The sequence below is a fragment of the Ahaetulla prasina genome, chromosome 1 (assembly GCF_028640845.1).
Source record: "Ahaetulla prasina isolate Xishuangbanna chromosome 1, ASM2864084v1, whole genome shotgun sequence".
In the NCBI taxonomy this organism is placed as follows: domain Eukaryota; kingdom Metazoa; phylum Chordata; class Lepidosauria; order Squamata; family Colubridae; genus Ahaetulla; species Ahaetulla prasina.
This window is the reverse complement of record NC_080539.1, coordinates 190,298,330-190,314,357: the sequence shown is the minus strand read 5'-3', so window position 1 is coordinate 190,314,357 and position 16,028 is coordinate 190,298,330. Positions and strand designations below refer to the sequence as shown.

Sequence of the window (16,028 nt, the reverse complement as noted above, 5' to 3'; positions counted from 1 at the left end):
GGATGCCCGCCAGATGGGCGCCCGACCTAAGGAGCAGCTGCCAAAGTGGAGCTTGTGGCACTTTCTTTCTTTTTTTATTGAAAAAGTTTTACAAAAACAATTAACTTTTTCCCCTCCCCTCCCCCCTCCCCCCTCCCTCTCCCCTCCCTCCAAAACCCCCCTCCCCCCGACTTCCCGGAACAAACACAAGGTATAGTTCGACAAACAAACAGTCATACATTAAATTTTTAAAATCTAACACAATTATAATCCTTCTCTTTCACATAACCTGACTTCTTCCATTAAGATCAAAAACAACATCCTTCATTCAAAGGCAATCTGAAATTTCTTAATCTGATATCTATTTTGAATATAATCAATCCAATTCTTCCATTCATTTAGATATTTTTCTTGAGTACTGTCTTTCAAGAAGGCTGAGATTTTAGCCATCTCAGCCAAATTAGAAACTTTCAATATCCATTCTTCAATTGTGGGTACTTCTTTTGGACAATTAACAGTCTTGCTGCTGTTATTAAGTTCAAAATCAATTTCGTCTCAGTCACTGTACAGTCTGTTATTATTCCCAAAAGGAAAAATTGCGGCAGGAACTTTATCTTCTTCTTCAAAACATTTTGCATAATCCACCAGATTCTTATCCAGAAAGACTTAATTTTCTTACAAGTCCACCATACATGAAAATATGTAGCATCATCGTAATTACATCTCCAACATTTTGCTTGCATATCTGGATATATACATGATAATTTCTTAGGATCTAAATGCCATCTATAAAACATCTTATAAAAATTTTCCCTTAAATTCTGCACTTGCGTAAATTTAACATTTCTAACCCGAATTTTCTCCCATGTGTCCAACATTATTGGTTCCTGAATATTCTGTGCCCATTTTATCATACAATCCTTTATTAAATCTCTTTCAGAGTCTATTTCTATCAACACATTATACAATATCTTTATATGCCCCTGGGTTTGATTTCTAATTTGTTTAACCAAGTTTTCTTCATTTTGAATAATACCAATTTTCTGATCTTCTTTCCATCTAGCCTTTAACTGTCCATATTGAAACCAAGTATAATTCCTCCCTTCTTCTTTTAATGTATCCAAAGATTCTAATTGTAGATTTCCCCTCTCATTGTATAAAAGATCTTTATAACTAATCAATTCTTGTCCCTGTTCTATATTTATATTCTCTATTGCGTGTCGAGGACTTGTCCATATAGGAATTTTATAGTTTTATTTATTTATTTATTTATTTATTTATTTATTTATTTATTTATTTATTTATTTATTTATTATTTATTTATTATTTACATTTGTATACCGCCCTTCTCCCGAAGGACTCAGGGCGGTTCACAGCCAAATAAAAATACAATACTATAAAAACAGATTAAAAATACAATTAAAAAACTTATTAAAATTGGCCAGAATTAAAATTTGGAACTAAAAACCCATTAAAACCCATTAAAACACTAACCCAGTCCAGCGCAGATAAATAAATAGGTTTTAAGCTCGCGGCGAAAGGTTCGGAGGTCCGGAAGTTGACGAAGTCCTGGGGGGAGTTCGTTCCAGAGGGCGGGAGCCCCCACAGAGAAGGCCCTTCCCCTGGGTGTCGCCAGACGACACTGTCGCGCCGATGGCACCCTGAGGAGCCCCTCTCTGTGAGAGCGCACGGGTCGGTGAGAGGTATTCGGTAGCAGCAGGCGGTCCCGTAAGTATCCTGGCCTTTTCCAGACACGCAATAGATAAATTCTCAACACATGATTCTTAAAAGCTTTATCTATTTTCTTATCATACAATAAATATGCATGCCAAGAGCTTGTGGCACTTTCGATGGGACACAGGGGAAGATGGCATATTTCCCAAACTGCATCTGGGCCCACATAGATCAATATGGGAACCAGTACCCCGGGAGTTGATCTCAGCCATCGCAGAGGGCATGAACGAGGGGGAGGCATCAGAGTGAATAGCTGAACTCCACAATGAAGAGCTAGACGATGTGGATGAGTTCGTCCAGCTGATGAGAGTGGGGTTCAGCAACATTGCCCAGTAAGAGGAAGCAGAGTCCCAGATCACCACACTAAAGCAGGTTGGAAGGCCTGCCAAGGAGCTTTGTTGTTGTTGTTGTTAGTTGCAAAGTCGTGTCCGACCCATCGCGACCCCATGGACAACATTCCTCCAGGCCTTCCTGTCCTCTACCATCCTCTGGAGTCTATTTAAACTCATGCCTACTGCTTCAGTGACTTCATCCAGCCACCTCGTTCTCTGTTGTGCCCTTCTTCTTTTGCCCTCAATCTTTCCCAGCATTAGGCTCTTCTCCAGTGAGTCCTTCTTTCTCATTAGGTGGCCAAAGTATTTCAGTTTCATCTTCAGGATCTGGCCTTCTAAAGAGCAGTCAGGGTTGATCTCCTCTAGAACTAATTTGTTCGCCTTGCAGTCCAAGGGACTCGCAGGAGTCTTCTCCAGCACCAGAGTTCAAACGCCTCGATTCTTTGGCGCTCAGCCTTTCTTATGGTCCAACCTTCACAGCCATACATTGCAACTGGGAAAACCATAGCCTTGACTATACGCACTTTTGTTGGCAGGGTGATGTCTCTGCTTTTTAGTATGCTGTTTGCCATAGCTATTTGCCATAGCTTTCCTCCCCAGGAGCAAGCGTTTTTAATTTCTTGGCTGCAGTCCCCATCTGCGGTGATCTTGGAGCCCAGGAAAATAAAATCTGTCACTACCTCCATTTCTTCACCATCTATCTGCCAGGAATTGAAAGGGACGGATGCCATGATTTTAGTTTTCTTAATGTTGAGTTTCAAGCCAACATTTGCACTCTCCTCCTTCACCCGCATCGAGACTCTTTAGTTCCTCTTCGCTTTCTGCCATTAGAGTGGTATCATCTGCATATCTGAGGTTGTTGATATTTCTTCCGGCAATCTTAATTCCAATTTTTGATTCATTTAGCCCCATCTTTCTCATGATGTGTTCTGCATATAAGTTAAATAGGCAGGGTGATAGTATACAGCTTTGCCGGACTCCTTTCCCAATTTTGAACCAATCAGTGGTTCCGTGTCCAGTTCTCACTGTGGCTTCTTGACCCGCATACAGGTTTCTCAAGAGACAAATAAGATGGTCTGGTACTCCCATCTCTTTAAGAACTTGCCACAACTTGTTGTGATCCACACAATCAAAGGCTTTAGCATAGTCAATGAAGCAGAAGTAGATGTTTTTCTGGAACTCCCTAGCTTTCTCCATGATCCAGCGTATGTTGGCAATTTGATCTCTAGTTCCTCTGCCTCTTTGAAATCCTGCCTGTACTTCTGGTAGTTCTCGATCCACATACTGCTGGAGCCTAGCTTGTAGGATTTTAAGCATAACCTTACTAGCATGTGAAATGAGTGCAATGGTGCAATAGTTTGAACATTCTTTGGCATTGCCTTTCTTTGGAATTGGAATGTAAACTGACCTTTTCCAATCCTGTGGCCATTGTTGAGTTTTCCAAATTTGCTGGCAAATTGGATGTAGCACTTTTACTGCATCGTCTTTTAAGATTTTGAATAGCTCAGCTGGAATACTGTCTCCTCTACTAGCTTTGTTGTTGCTCAGATTTCCTATGGCCCATTTGACTTCACATTCTAGGATGTCTGGCTCAAGGTTAGTGACCACCCCATTGTGGTTATCAGGGATGTTAAGCTCATTCTTGTATAGTTCTTCTGTGTAATTTTGCCACCTTTTCTTAATCTCTTCTGCCTCTGTTAGGTCCCTGCCATTTTGGTCCTTTATCACGCCCATCTTTGCATGAAACGTTTTCGTCATATCTCCAATTTTCTTAAATAGATCTCTGGTCCTCCCTATTCTATTGTTTTCTTCTATTTCTTTGCACTGTTCATTTAAGAATGCATTCTTATCTCTTCTAGCTGTTCTCTGGAATTCTGCATTCAACTGGGTGTATCTCTCTTTCTCCCTTGCCTTTTGCTTCCCTTCTTTCCTCAGCTATTTGCAGAGCTTCCTCAGACAGCCATTTTGCTTTCTTGCATTTGTTTTTCTTTGGAATGGTTTTAGTTGCTACCTCTTGTACAATGTTGCGAACCTCCGTCCATAGTTCATCAGGCACTCTGTCTATCAGATCTAATTCTTTAAATCTATTTGTCACCTCTACTGTATATTCATCAGGGATATGATTTAGTTCATACCTGAGTGGCCTGGTGCTTTTCTTTAGTTTAAGCCTAAATTTTGCAAGAAGCTGCTCATGATCTGAGCCACAGTCAGCTCCTGGTCTTGTTTTTACTGACTGTATAGAGCTTCTCCATCTTTGGCTGCAAAGCACATAGTCAATCTGATTTCTGTGTTGACCATCTGGTGATGTCCATGTGTAGAATCGTCTCTTAGGTTGTTGGAAAAGAGTATTTGCTCTGACCATCGTATTGTCTTGACAGAATTCTATCAGCCTGTGCCCTGCTTTATTTTGTACTCCAAGGCCATACTTGCCTGTTATTCCGGTTATCTTTTGGCTTCCTACTTTAGCATTCCAATATCCCATGATGATAAGGACATCATTTTTTGGTGTTAATTCTTTCAGGTGCTGTAGGGCTTCGTAGAACTGGTCAATTTCATCTTCTTCAGCACCAGTGGTTGGGGCATAGACTTGAACTACTGTGATATTGAATGGTTTTCCTTGGATTCAGACTGAGATCATTCTGTCATTTTGGGGATTGTATCCCCAGTATTGCTTTTCCTACTTTTTTATTGATTATGAAGGCCACTCCATTTCTTCTGAGGGATTCTTGCCCACAGTAGTATACCTGATAGTCATCTGAATTAAATTCACCCATTCCTGTCCACTTTAGTTCGCTGATTCCTAAGATGTCGATGTTCAGTCTTGTTATCTCATGTTTGACCACATCCAGCTTGCCTTGATTCATGGATCTTACATTCCAGGTTCCTATGGAGAAAAAATATTTACAGCATCGGACTTTCCTTTCACCACCAGATACATCCACAGCTGAGCGTCTTTTCGGCTTTGGCCCAGTCGCTTCATTCTTTCTGGTGCTACTGGTATTAGCCCTCCGCTCTTCCCCAGTAGCATATTGGACACCTTTCGACCTGAGGGGCTCATCTTCCGGCATCATATCTTTTTTCCTTTTTGTACTGTCCATGGGTTTTCATGGCAAAGATACTGGAATGGGTTGCCATTTCCTTCTCCAGTGTTTTGTCAGAACATTTCCTTCTCCAATGTTTTGTCAGAATGCTCTGCTATGACCTGTCCGTCTTGGGTGTCCCTGCACGGCATAGCTCATAGCTTCATTGAGCTACGCAAGCCCATTCGCCATGACTAGGCAGTAATCCATGAAAGGGGCCAAGGAGCTTTCCTTGTGGGAATTTCGGAGACTGGCTGGGAAACTAAGAGACTGGCCAGAGAAACTGGTGGTCCACGCTTTCAAAAACGTGTTGGATCCAGACCTATGACAGGCCTGCAACATAAGAGGGACCAAACCGAATACAGGCATGATACGAGAACGCAGTAGCGCTGGATTTGGACCTCCAACCCCCAAAAAAGCCAATTGCAGAGAGACTGGCCAAATGGCCCCTCAGCTGCCACGTGCTGCCAAAGAAGCCTGAGGAGCTATCACCCGCGAAACCTGGGACTATCAAGTGCTATTGGTGCGGTCAACACACTTCAGCCATTGGGCATCCGAATGCTTGGTGCCAGTGTCTGTGCCCCAAGCAAAGTCCACACGAGCTGGACTAAAGAGAAGCCTGCAGAAGCCTCTGGACAGGGGACAGAGTGCTAAGCCAATGACAGAGAGCTCTGTCTAGCCTGCAGAATCAGAAAAGAGCCCAGCCGAAGAATCTTCCTCCCCTCCGAGAGGAAGCAGCAGCAAAGGTGATCACACTGCATCCCCTACACCAGCCTATCAGCTTCGAACAAGTGGATGGTTGGCTAATTGGCGGGGCCCAGGCCACCCGACTCATGGAGTTCATAGATTAGAACTGGGGCACCACAAAGAACTCCTCCGGTTCATAGTCGCCCCAAAAATGACAGACTTCATAATCCTGGGCCTCTCCTGGCTCGATAAATTTATTATTTTTATTTATTTATTATTTACATTTGTATACCGCCCTTCTCCCGAAGGACTCAGGGCGGTTCACAGCCAAATAAAAATACAATACTATAAATACAGATTAAAAATACAATTAAAAAACTTATTAAAATTGGCCAGAATTAAAATTTGGAACTAAAAACCCATTAAAACCCATTAAAACACTAACCCAGTCCAGCGCAGATGAATAAATAGGTTTTAAGCTCGCGGCGAAAGGTTCGGAGGTCCGGAAGTTGACGAAGTCCTGGGGGGAGTTCGTTCCAGAGGGCGGGAGCCCCCACAGAGAAGGCCCTTCCCCTGGGTGTCGCCAGACGACACTGTCGCGCCGATGGCACCCTGAGGAGCCCCTCTCTGTGAGAGCGCACGGGTCGGTGAGAGGTATTCGGTAGCAGCAGGCGGTCCCGTAAGTATCCCGGCCCTATGCCATGGAGCGCTTTAAAGACATTCACCAACACCTTGAAGCGCACCCGGAAGGCCACAGGTAGCCAGTGCAGCCGGCGCAGGATAGGTGTCACTCGGGAGCCACGAGGGGCTCCCTCAATCACCCGCGCCGCTGCATTCTGGACTAACTGTAGCCTCCGGATGCCCCTCAAGGGGAGCCCCATGTAGAGAGCATTGCAGTAGTCCAGACGAGACTATGATTTCCTGGGATGGCACCCACAGAAAGATAGTCATCGGACTGGGTCTATCACCACCAGTGAGGCATGGATACCCCACCCTGGAGATTGTGACCCCAAAAGGACAGAACCCTCTGGAGCCAGCTGCCCCAACCCGGGATGTCCCACCGGGCAGCCAGCAGGTGCTAAAGGATTTGGGGGTGGTGTTCAGTGAGGAGGACTGCAACTTCCTCCCCCCCCATTGCCCAACTGACTGTGTGATAGAATTTGAGCTGGGGGTGAACCTACCCAAGCCAAAAATGTACTCAATGACACCAGCCGAGATGAGGGACTTGAGAAAGTACATAGATGCAAATCTGCCGCAGGGGTTCATAGAGCCTGTCAAGTCCAAAGGGCAGCCCCAGTGCTTTTTAAAGAAAAAAAGGACAGTGAGATGAAACTCTGCGTGAATTTTTGTGGAATCAATACCGTATACATGGAGAACATCTACCCCCTCCCCCTTATGAAGGACATGCTCAACCACCTGTCAAAGAACAAGGTGTTCACCAAGCTGGACTTACAGGAAGCCTACTACTGCATAAGGATTGGGGAGGGGGATGAGTGGAAGACTGCATTCAACTGCCCACTTGGCAGCTTCCAGTTCAAGGTGATCCATCTGGACTGCAAGGGCCCCCCGCCATCTTCATGCAATTCATTAACGAGATTCTGCATGATCACCTATACAAGGGGGTTCTGGTCTACGTGGACGACATTCTTATATTCAGCGAAACGCTGGAGGAACACATAAAACTCATCCAACAAGTGCTGAAAAAACTGCTCGCCGCCAAGCTCTACGCAAAACTGTCAAAGTGCAAGTTTCACAAAACTTCGCTGGACTACTTAGGCTACTGAATTTCTAGTGAAGGCATAGAAACGGCAAAGTTAGCATGCACCCGAAGACAGCTTCAAAGCTTCCTGGGCTTTGCCAACTTCTATAGACAGTTCATCCCAGTGTTGGCTGAGGTGGCTCTACCCCTAACTGAACTGTTGAAAACAAGGTCCCCAAAAGTGAAGCTGAAGCCATTGCAGCCTATTGCCTGGACTATAGAGTGCCAAAGGGCGTTTGAGAACCTAAAGCGACTTTTCGCATAAGAGTTGATCTTGCAGCATCCAGACCTGGAGTGGCAGTTCATCATCCAAGCTGATGTCAGTGATGTGGACGTCACCGCCAGGCTCCTACAGAGGGACTCCAAGGGGCAATTGCCACCATGTGTTTACGTTTCCAAAAAACTCAATGACATGGAGAAGCGATGGGTCAGCTGGGAAAAAGAGGCATATGCTGTTCGATGAGCATTGCTGTCCTGGAGACACTTCCTGGAGGGTGGGAAAGTACCTTTTGAAGTCTCGATTTACCACAGAAACCTAGAGGCCCTAAAGGCCCCCAGGAAATTGTCCTCCAAACAAGTCCACTGGGCTCAATACTTCAGGTGCTTCAAATTTGAGCTGAAATATACACCGGCAGGAAAAAACGTGCTGGCGGACGCACTCTCCAGAAAACCTCAATTTGACAGCTGCCAGGAGGAAGTGGTCCATGCCATAATCCCCCCCCCAGTCGGCCACCCAAGTCACCACCAGGAGCCGGACCAGGTGACCACCTGACTCCAGCCATGAGGGATGGGCAGCAAAATTAAAGGCAGAGCTGCCCGCAGACCCTTGGCTCAATGACAACCAAGGTGTCCTCACCAGGAGGAAGGGACTGACGTAGAAAGGATCCAAACTGTATGTCTCAGCCAGCCTAAGACTCGAGATGCTCCAATGTAGTCACGAATCCAAACAAGCTGGTCACTTTGTATTCCCAAAACTTTACACCTCGCCAGAAGACAATTCTGGTGGCCAAAAATGAAAGTGGAGGTAGAGGACTATGTTAAGAGTTGTGCCACCTGCGCAGTGATGAAGAACAGACCCAGCAAGCCACCGGGATTTCTGCAACAGGTGGTAAATCCTAGCAGGCCCTGGGAGAAAATTGCAATGGACTTCATAGTAGAACTCCCAGAGAGTGGAGGAAGCAGAGTGATATGGATTGTCATCGATCTGTTTTCCAAACAAGCCCATTTCTCTGCTTGCTCCGGACTACCCTCTGCAAAGAAGCTAGCCAAACTCTTCATCAAGCACATCTATTGAATACATGGGGCTACCCGCCGCATAATCTCAGATAGAGGAGTCCAATTCACTGCCAAGTTCTGGAGAGAGTTCCTGAGGTCCTTCGGGTCCACCCAAGGACCTCTGCTCCATCTGAGCATGAACGGGGCCACTGAACATACGAATGCCATGGTGGAACAATATTTCAGATGCTATGTGGATTACCAACAGGAGAACTGGGCAGAATTATTGCCGTTTATAGAAGTGGCATACAACAATGCTGTACATTCCAGCACAGGACTCAGCCCTTTCCAAGTCACCAGTAGAATGGAATTTGTCCCCATGCCTGAACTGCCAAGAGAATCCCCCACATCCATGTCACTGGCAGAATGAAGTCATTAAAAAAGGGTTGGGAAAATATGAAAAAAGCCCTCTCCGAAGCAGCGGCGGAATATAAAAAACAGGGAAACACCACTCACTGCAGCCACCCTTTTGACTGGGGGATAAAGTTTTCCTTTCCACCATATACATAAAATTGAGGCTGCCAAGCAGAAAGTTAGGACCAAAGTTCCTAGGTCCTTTCCCTATCATAAAGATAATTAACCCTGTGACGGTGCAGCTAAGCCTCCCCCGCCTATTGGTGTTGATACGACCCAAAGGCTGAAGATGATGAATCAGACTTTTTCCAGAATCAGCAACAAAGTTTATTGAAGAATCAACAGCATAAAGAATCCATAGAATCAATAGCATAGAATCAACAGTAAACAGAGTCTAAAATCAACAGCATCTTATTGAATATTACACAAAGTTTATATAGCTTTTCATAACTAGCTCAGCTTAGCCAACATATGTGTTACTTCATTATTGGCTAATGAATCTCCAAGGCACAATAATTGGTTAGTAATTACATCATTGGCTTTTGTGTGAATATGCGTGTATGCGCATGTGTGCAAAAAAGGTAAAAGCAACAAAATGTTTCAGGGTTACAATTTGTTTCATCCTGTATCCTTGTATATGCTGGGAACGTTGCTTAAATGAGGTTTGAGATAAGAGCGTTGCCCTCATTCCAAAATATGTACATGATGATGAACAAAATGTTAACCCTTCATATTGGTGAAAATACACCCTGTATTTCATTGCAGTTTGCTCAAACAGGTGGTTGGGTCAAGCTTAAGACCCGAGATCCAACCACCTCCACTTCCCATTGTAGTACAAGAGGAAGCTCATTATGAAGAAAATATTGGACTCCAGATTACATAGAGGACAATGGCAATACCTTATACACTGGAAAGGGTACCCTTTGTCTAAAGCCACCTGGGTCAAGAGTTGGGATGTCAAGGCAGATAGGCTGATTAAGCAGTTCCATGATAAGTACCCAGACAAGCAAAGGGTCCTCCCGGGGGGGGGGAGGAGTGGTTAACTGTGGATTAACTCCCCTTACTATTACTCTCTTCGCAGGACACGCTACTTATCTGAGGGGCGGGGTTCCTGTCATGCCTGGAAGCTGTATTACCTTTGTGCCTTCAGGATCCAGGCCTGCCACAATCCTACCGTGGGAAGTTGGGGGGCGGTTTGCATGAGTGAAGTAGCCATAACAAAATTTTACAGAGGCCATGGTGTCCAACAGCTGTGCAGAAAAGAAAGTGGAGGTTGTCTTCTGAACGTGAAGGAACTTATTGGAGCAGTGGTGGACATGTGGGAGAAGTGGGCAAGGTTTTGAACTTTCTTTTGGGTGAGGAAAACCCTGAAGGTCTCAGATTCAGGTTTTCCCAGATGTGCCAATAAGACATCTCTAATAAAAGTTAGCTTTGAGGAATTGCAAGCCTCAGAGTTTGATTTCGTTGGGGGTGTTACTTGGAACCCTGACACAGTATTTGTGGGATATATGATCAGATGTAGATTTACAATACCAAGCTCAATGTTGTACAATTGCAAAAATAACAGTATGTTTGAATTCTTGGTGTAAAAACACATATTTTTAGAACCCCTCACTGAAAAAAATTACAAAAATTAATTTTCACCCCATTAGATGACACACTCTAATAGTTAAGATATTAAAAGATATAGTGGAAAATACTGTATAGCCAATTCTTCATTATGGATCATATTCTGTTAGTAGAATCACTACCCTAATTAATTTTTTAAAAGGTACTTCATGTTTTCATAAAAGATAAAGGAAATGTCTAAAGCAGGGGTTCCCAACCCCCAAGTCGCACACCACTACTGGGCCGTGCAAGTGGAAGGCGAGCATTTACAGATTAACAGAGTTGGCAGGTACCTTGTAGATCATCTAGTCCAACCCCCCACCCAAGCAGGAGACCCTCTGCTTGGACAATGGCAATACCTTATACACTGGAAAGGGTACCCTTTGTCTAAAGCCACCTGGGTCAAGAGTTGGGATGTCAAGGCAGATAGGCTGATTAAGCAGTTCCATGATAAGTACCCAGACAAGCAAAGGGTCCTCCCGGGGGGGGGGAGGAGTGGTTAACTGTGGATTAACTCCCCTTACTATTACTCTCTTCGCAGGACACGCTACTTATCTGAGGGGCGGGGTTCCTGTCATGCCTGGAAGCTGTATTACCTTTGTGCCTTCAGGATCCAGGCCTGCCACAATCCTACCGTGGGAAGTTGGGGGGCGGTTTGCATGAGTGAAGTAGCCATAACAAAATTTTACAGAGGCCATGGTGTCCAACAGCTGTGCAGAAAAGAAAGTGGAGGTTGTCTTCTGAACGTGAAGGAACTTATTGGAGCAGTGGTGGACATGTGGGAGAAGTGGGCAAGGTTTTGAACTTTCTTTTGGGTGAGGAAAACCCTGAAGGTCTCAGATTCAGGTTTTCCCAGATGTGCCAATAAGACATCTCTAATAAAAGTTAGCTTTGAGGAATTGCAAGCCTCAGAGTTTGATTTCGTTGGGGGTGTTACTTGGAACCCTGACACAGTATTTGTGGGATATATGATCAGATGTAGATTTACAATACCAAGCTCAATGTTGTACAATTGCAAAAATAACAGTATGTTTGAATTCTTGGTGTAAAAACACATATTTTTAGAACCCCTCACTGAAAAAAATTACAAAAATTAATTTTCACCCCATTAGATGACACACTCTAATAGTTAAGATATTAAAAGATATAGTGGAAAATACTGTATAGCCAATTCTTCATTATGGATCATATTCTGTTAGTAGAATCACTACCCTAATTAATTTTTTAAAAGGTACTTCATGTTTTCATAAAAGATAAAGGAAATGTCTAAAGCAGGGGTTCCCAACCCCCAAGTCGCACACCACTACTGGGCCGTGCAAGTGGAAGGCGAGCATTTACAGATTAACAGAGTTGGCAGGTACCTTGTAGATCATCTAGTCCAACCCCCCACCCAAGCAGGAGACCCTCTGCTTGGACAAATGGCAGTCCAATCTCTTCTTGAAAGTCTCAAGTAATGAAGCTCCCACAACTTCCAAAGGCAAGCTGTTCCATTGATTGATTGTCCTATCAGAAAATTTCTTATTTCTGGGTTGAATTTCTCCTTGTTCAGTTTCCATCCATTATTCCTTGTCTGGCCTTCAGGTGCTTTGGAAAATAGCTTGACCCCTTCCTCTCTGTGGCAGTCACTCAAATATTGGAACTGCTATCATGCCTCCCCGGTAAAGTCTAAAGTCTAGAGTCTCAACATCTTTTTTATAGTTTGGTGACCAAAACTGGATGCAGTACTCTAGGTTTGGTATCACTAAGGCTTTATGGAGTGGTATTAGAACCTCCCTTGATCTTGATTGTATCCCTCTCTTAATGCGATTTAGGATTGCATTGCCTTTTTTGGCTGCACCTGCACACTGCTGGCTCATATTTAGCTGGTTCTCCACTAAGACTCCAAGATCCCGCTCATAGTCACTGCTATTAAGCCTGGTTTCAACCAGTTTATATGTGTACTTTTGGTTTTTCTTGCCTAAATGTAAGAGTTTACTTTTCTCTACATTGAATTTCATTTTGTTAGATAGGGCCAATGTTCAAGTCTGTCAAGATCCATCTGGATCTTCAGCCTACCTTTAAGGGTGCTAGCTATTCCTGCCAGTTTAGTATCATCTGCAAATTTAGTAAATTCCCCTTCTATTCCCTCATTTAAGTCATTTATAAATATATTGAAGAGTACTGGGCCTAAGACGGAACCTTGTGGTATCCCACTGCTTACTTCCCTCCATGTAGACTTAGACCTATTAAGGACTACTCATTGAGTATGGTTTGTCAGCCAGTTGTGAATCCATCTGGTGGTGATGCTATCTATCCCACTGTTTTCTAGCTCACCAAGAAGTAGGTTGTGGTCTACTCTGTCAGATGCCTTGCCGAAGTCTAAGTATATTCTGTCCACAGTATTTCGCTGGTCTACTAATTTAGTCACTATGTTGAAGAATGAAATAAGATTCGTTTGGCATGATCTGTTTTTAACAAACCTGTGCCAACTGCTAGTTATTATTTTACTTGTTTCTAGATATTGGCAGATCCGTTTTATTATCTTTTCCAGTATTTTCCTGGGTATTGCTGTTAGGCTGATTAGTCTGTAGTTTCCTGGGTCTGGTTTTTTTCCTTTTTTGAAGATGGGAACCACATCAGCTATTTTTCAGTCCTCTGGTAGTTCCCTGGTGCTCCAGGATTTTTGAAAGATATGGTGCAGTGGTTACGAGATGAAATCTGCAGCTCCTTTAGAACTCTGGGATGTAATCTGTGAGGTCCCGGTGATTTGTATTCATCAAGATCTTACTATTTTTTTGCTTATTTTCACTTTTATTTCTAGTCTGTCATTACAGTTATGTTTTTGGTAGGTTGGGCTATAGTTTCTTTTTTTTAATGTTTTCTTTTTTTTATTTATAATACTTTTCATCTCCATTGAACATAGTTACTTATTTAGCATCAAATTAGAAAGTGAGCAGGTAAAGGAGACAATGATTGCTTGGGCTAAAAAATTCGGACATGCAATAGAATTAGTTAAATGGCAGAAACTATGGGATAGGAATGTAAAAATGACAATGTCAACTGCTTATAAGGAAAATCGGTATAAAATGTTTTACAGATGGCACTTTGCACTGGCAAGGTTGGCTAAAATGTATAAAGAACAGATCAGCAAAATGTTGGAAATGTAGCCAAACACCAGGGTCATACTACGATATGTGATGGACATGTCCCAAAACTAAAAAATACTGGTCGAAAATACATACCTGGTTGGAAAAAATGACAAAGAAGCATATTAAACTGAGACCAGAGGCATTTTTGTTGGGAATCCTACCGGAAAAACATGACAAAAAGAATACCTATTTGATTTTACATGTACTGACAGCGGCTAGGAATGTATTTGCGCAAAAATTGTAAGATACAATGACGTTTTGAATGATGAAAGGAAATTAAAAACTAAACAGGAACTCAGTAGGCAGGGAATAGAAATTGCATGGTGGCCACAAATGCAAATACAATTGCGTTATGAGAAAGATGCAAAAATGTACAGCTTTAATAAAGAACCAACAGAATTAGACCAGATATTAATTGGAACAGATGAGAAATTGATGCAAAGAATGAGTTAAGCAGCTCTGCTTTCTCTCTGTTGCCTATTACTTCCTTGCCATCTTCTAAGTAAAACTTCATTTGCGTATGCGCGGGAGTTAGCTTGTGCACACAAACCCCTTTCCTCCCTACCACTGCCACCACTGCTGCTGTCAGTCCTTGGAGCCAGAAAGGTTGGGGACCGCTGGCCTAAGAATTCTGCATGATAATCAGACTGTATTTAGTAATGACAAACATGTATAATCATTAAAATATGAAATAGTATACAATTTTTAAAACATTGGCTTGCCTTTATTTGCAGCCTCATATTCTTTATAAGAAGTCATCTAATTCCAAATACAGAGATTAAATAATAAGAAAACCTTTTCTTTTTTTAAAAGTGAAGCTATTGCCTACTGACCCTGAAATGAAGTAGTCATAAATGAATAGGAGAAAAATTGCTCATAAAGTTTTATTTGATGAAGTCCATTTATAAGGTCACTTTTGCTTCCAAGACCATTTTCATCTATGATTTCAAAATTGAACATTTGCTCTGCAATGGCTTGTGTTCTGTTTTTTGTTTTTTTTACATAAGAACTTGATAAGGATATACTATGGTTGCTATTCTTTCAGATACAGCCATTATAGGAAATCTGAAAATTAGTCTAAAAAAAAAAACTAATTTCCAGAAAGAAAGAAAATTCAAATTTCCAGTTTAATATTTTATTTTTTAAAAATTCTTTTCAGTATTGTTTTCAAAATGCCACATCAAATTGAGGACTTAAGAGAACATATAATGTGTTTCTTGAATTGCTTACAGCTACAGTATTAAATCTGAGACAGACAGACATTTGGAGCAGCTGTTCATAATCACAGCTATATCAGTTCAGAATCTGCATAACCAAAACTTCAAGATATTGGCATATGGTCAAATGGATTCATGCATGTGAACTGTGTTGTCTTCAGAAATATGAAAGCATCCCAAACAGGTACAGCCATAAGCCTGGGTGAATGGTTGCCAATCAGTCCAATAGCCCCAGCAAGAGCTGCCATCTATTGCTGAGAGAATAAAGCACTTCTATTGGCTTTCATCTTCTCTAGACGTTTAACTAGATGGCCATTACTTACTTCAAGTTCTTCCGTTTTGTCTAATGCTGAACGAAGCTGAAAAAAACATTTAAAAGAGACATTGTATTCAAATTAAGGTATAGAAAATAGCATGCCCCCTGACCTTCATCAACAACTGTAATATGCCAGATGGAAAAGAACACTTGCTTGAAATCTTTTTCAGCTTAAGAGGTAGTTATCTTCTGGGGTATCATTCAAATAGGATCTATGCCCACAAACATCTGGAAAACTTTTACAAATTCTTTTTAAGCTCTAAAAGTTTAAGATGTCTTTTTGTTTATATATTGTACAGGTCTACAGACTTAGTCTTTCAGCTTAGATCAAAAGGACACCAAGATTCCAGTTCATTTCTTCTATAGGAATAGTGACACAAATATTGTTAGTTTGTTTTTTATTACTAACTAAAGAATATCTCTCTGACAAGGTCTGAACAAAGAGTTCAATTGGAACTGATGTCAGAATAGTCAAGATTTTGTTTGATTATCTGTGGGAAAGTATGCATCAGCAATCAAGCATTGCTGATTTGAAGCTTACATATTTTTTTTCAGTATT

General features: G+C 42.4%; 1 protein-coding gene across 2 annotated transcripts in view; it reads right to left on the bottom strand.

The window, feature by feature from the left end:
- Positions 1–15,055: 15,055 nt before the first annotated feature.
- LRRFIP1 (LRR binding FLII interacting protein 1) overlaps positions 15,056–16,028 on the bottom strand; it is a 283,628-nt gene continuing 282,655 nt past the window's right edge. For both annotated transcript variants that reach the window (XM_058185786.1, XM_058185795.1), the window contains one exon: positions 15,056–15,512. In XM_058185786.1, coding sequence (XP_058041769.1) covers positions 15,402–15,512 — 111 coding nt within the window. In that variant the 3' untranslated portion in view covers positions 15,056–15,401. The remainder of the gene's footprint in view (positions 15,513–16,028) is intronic.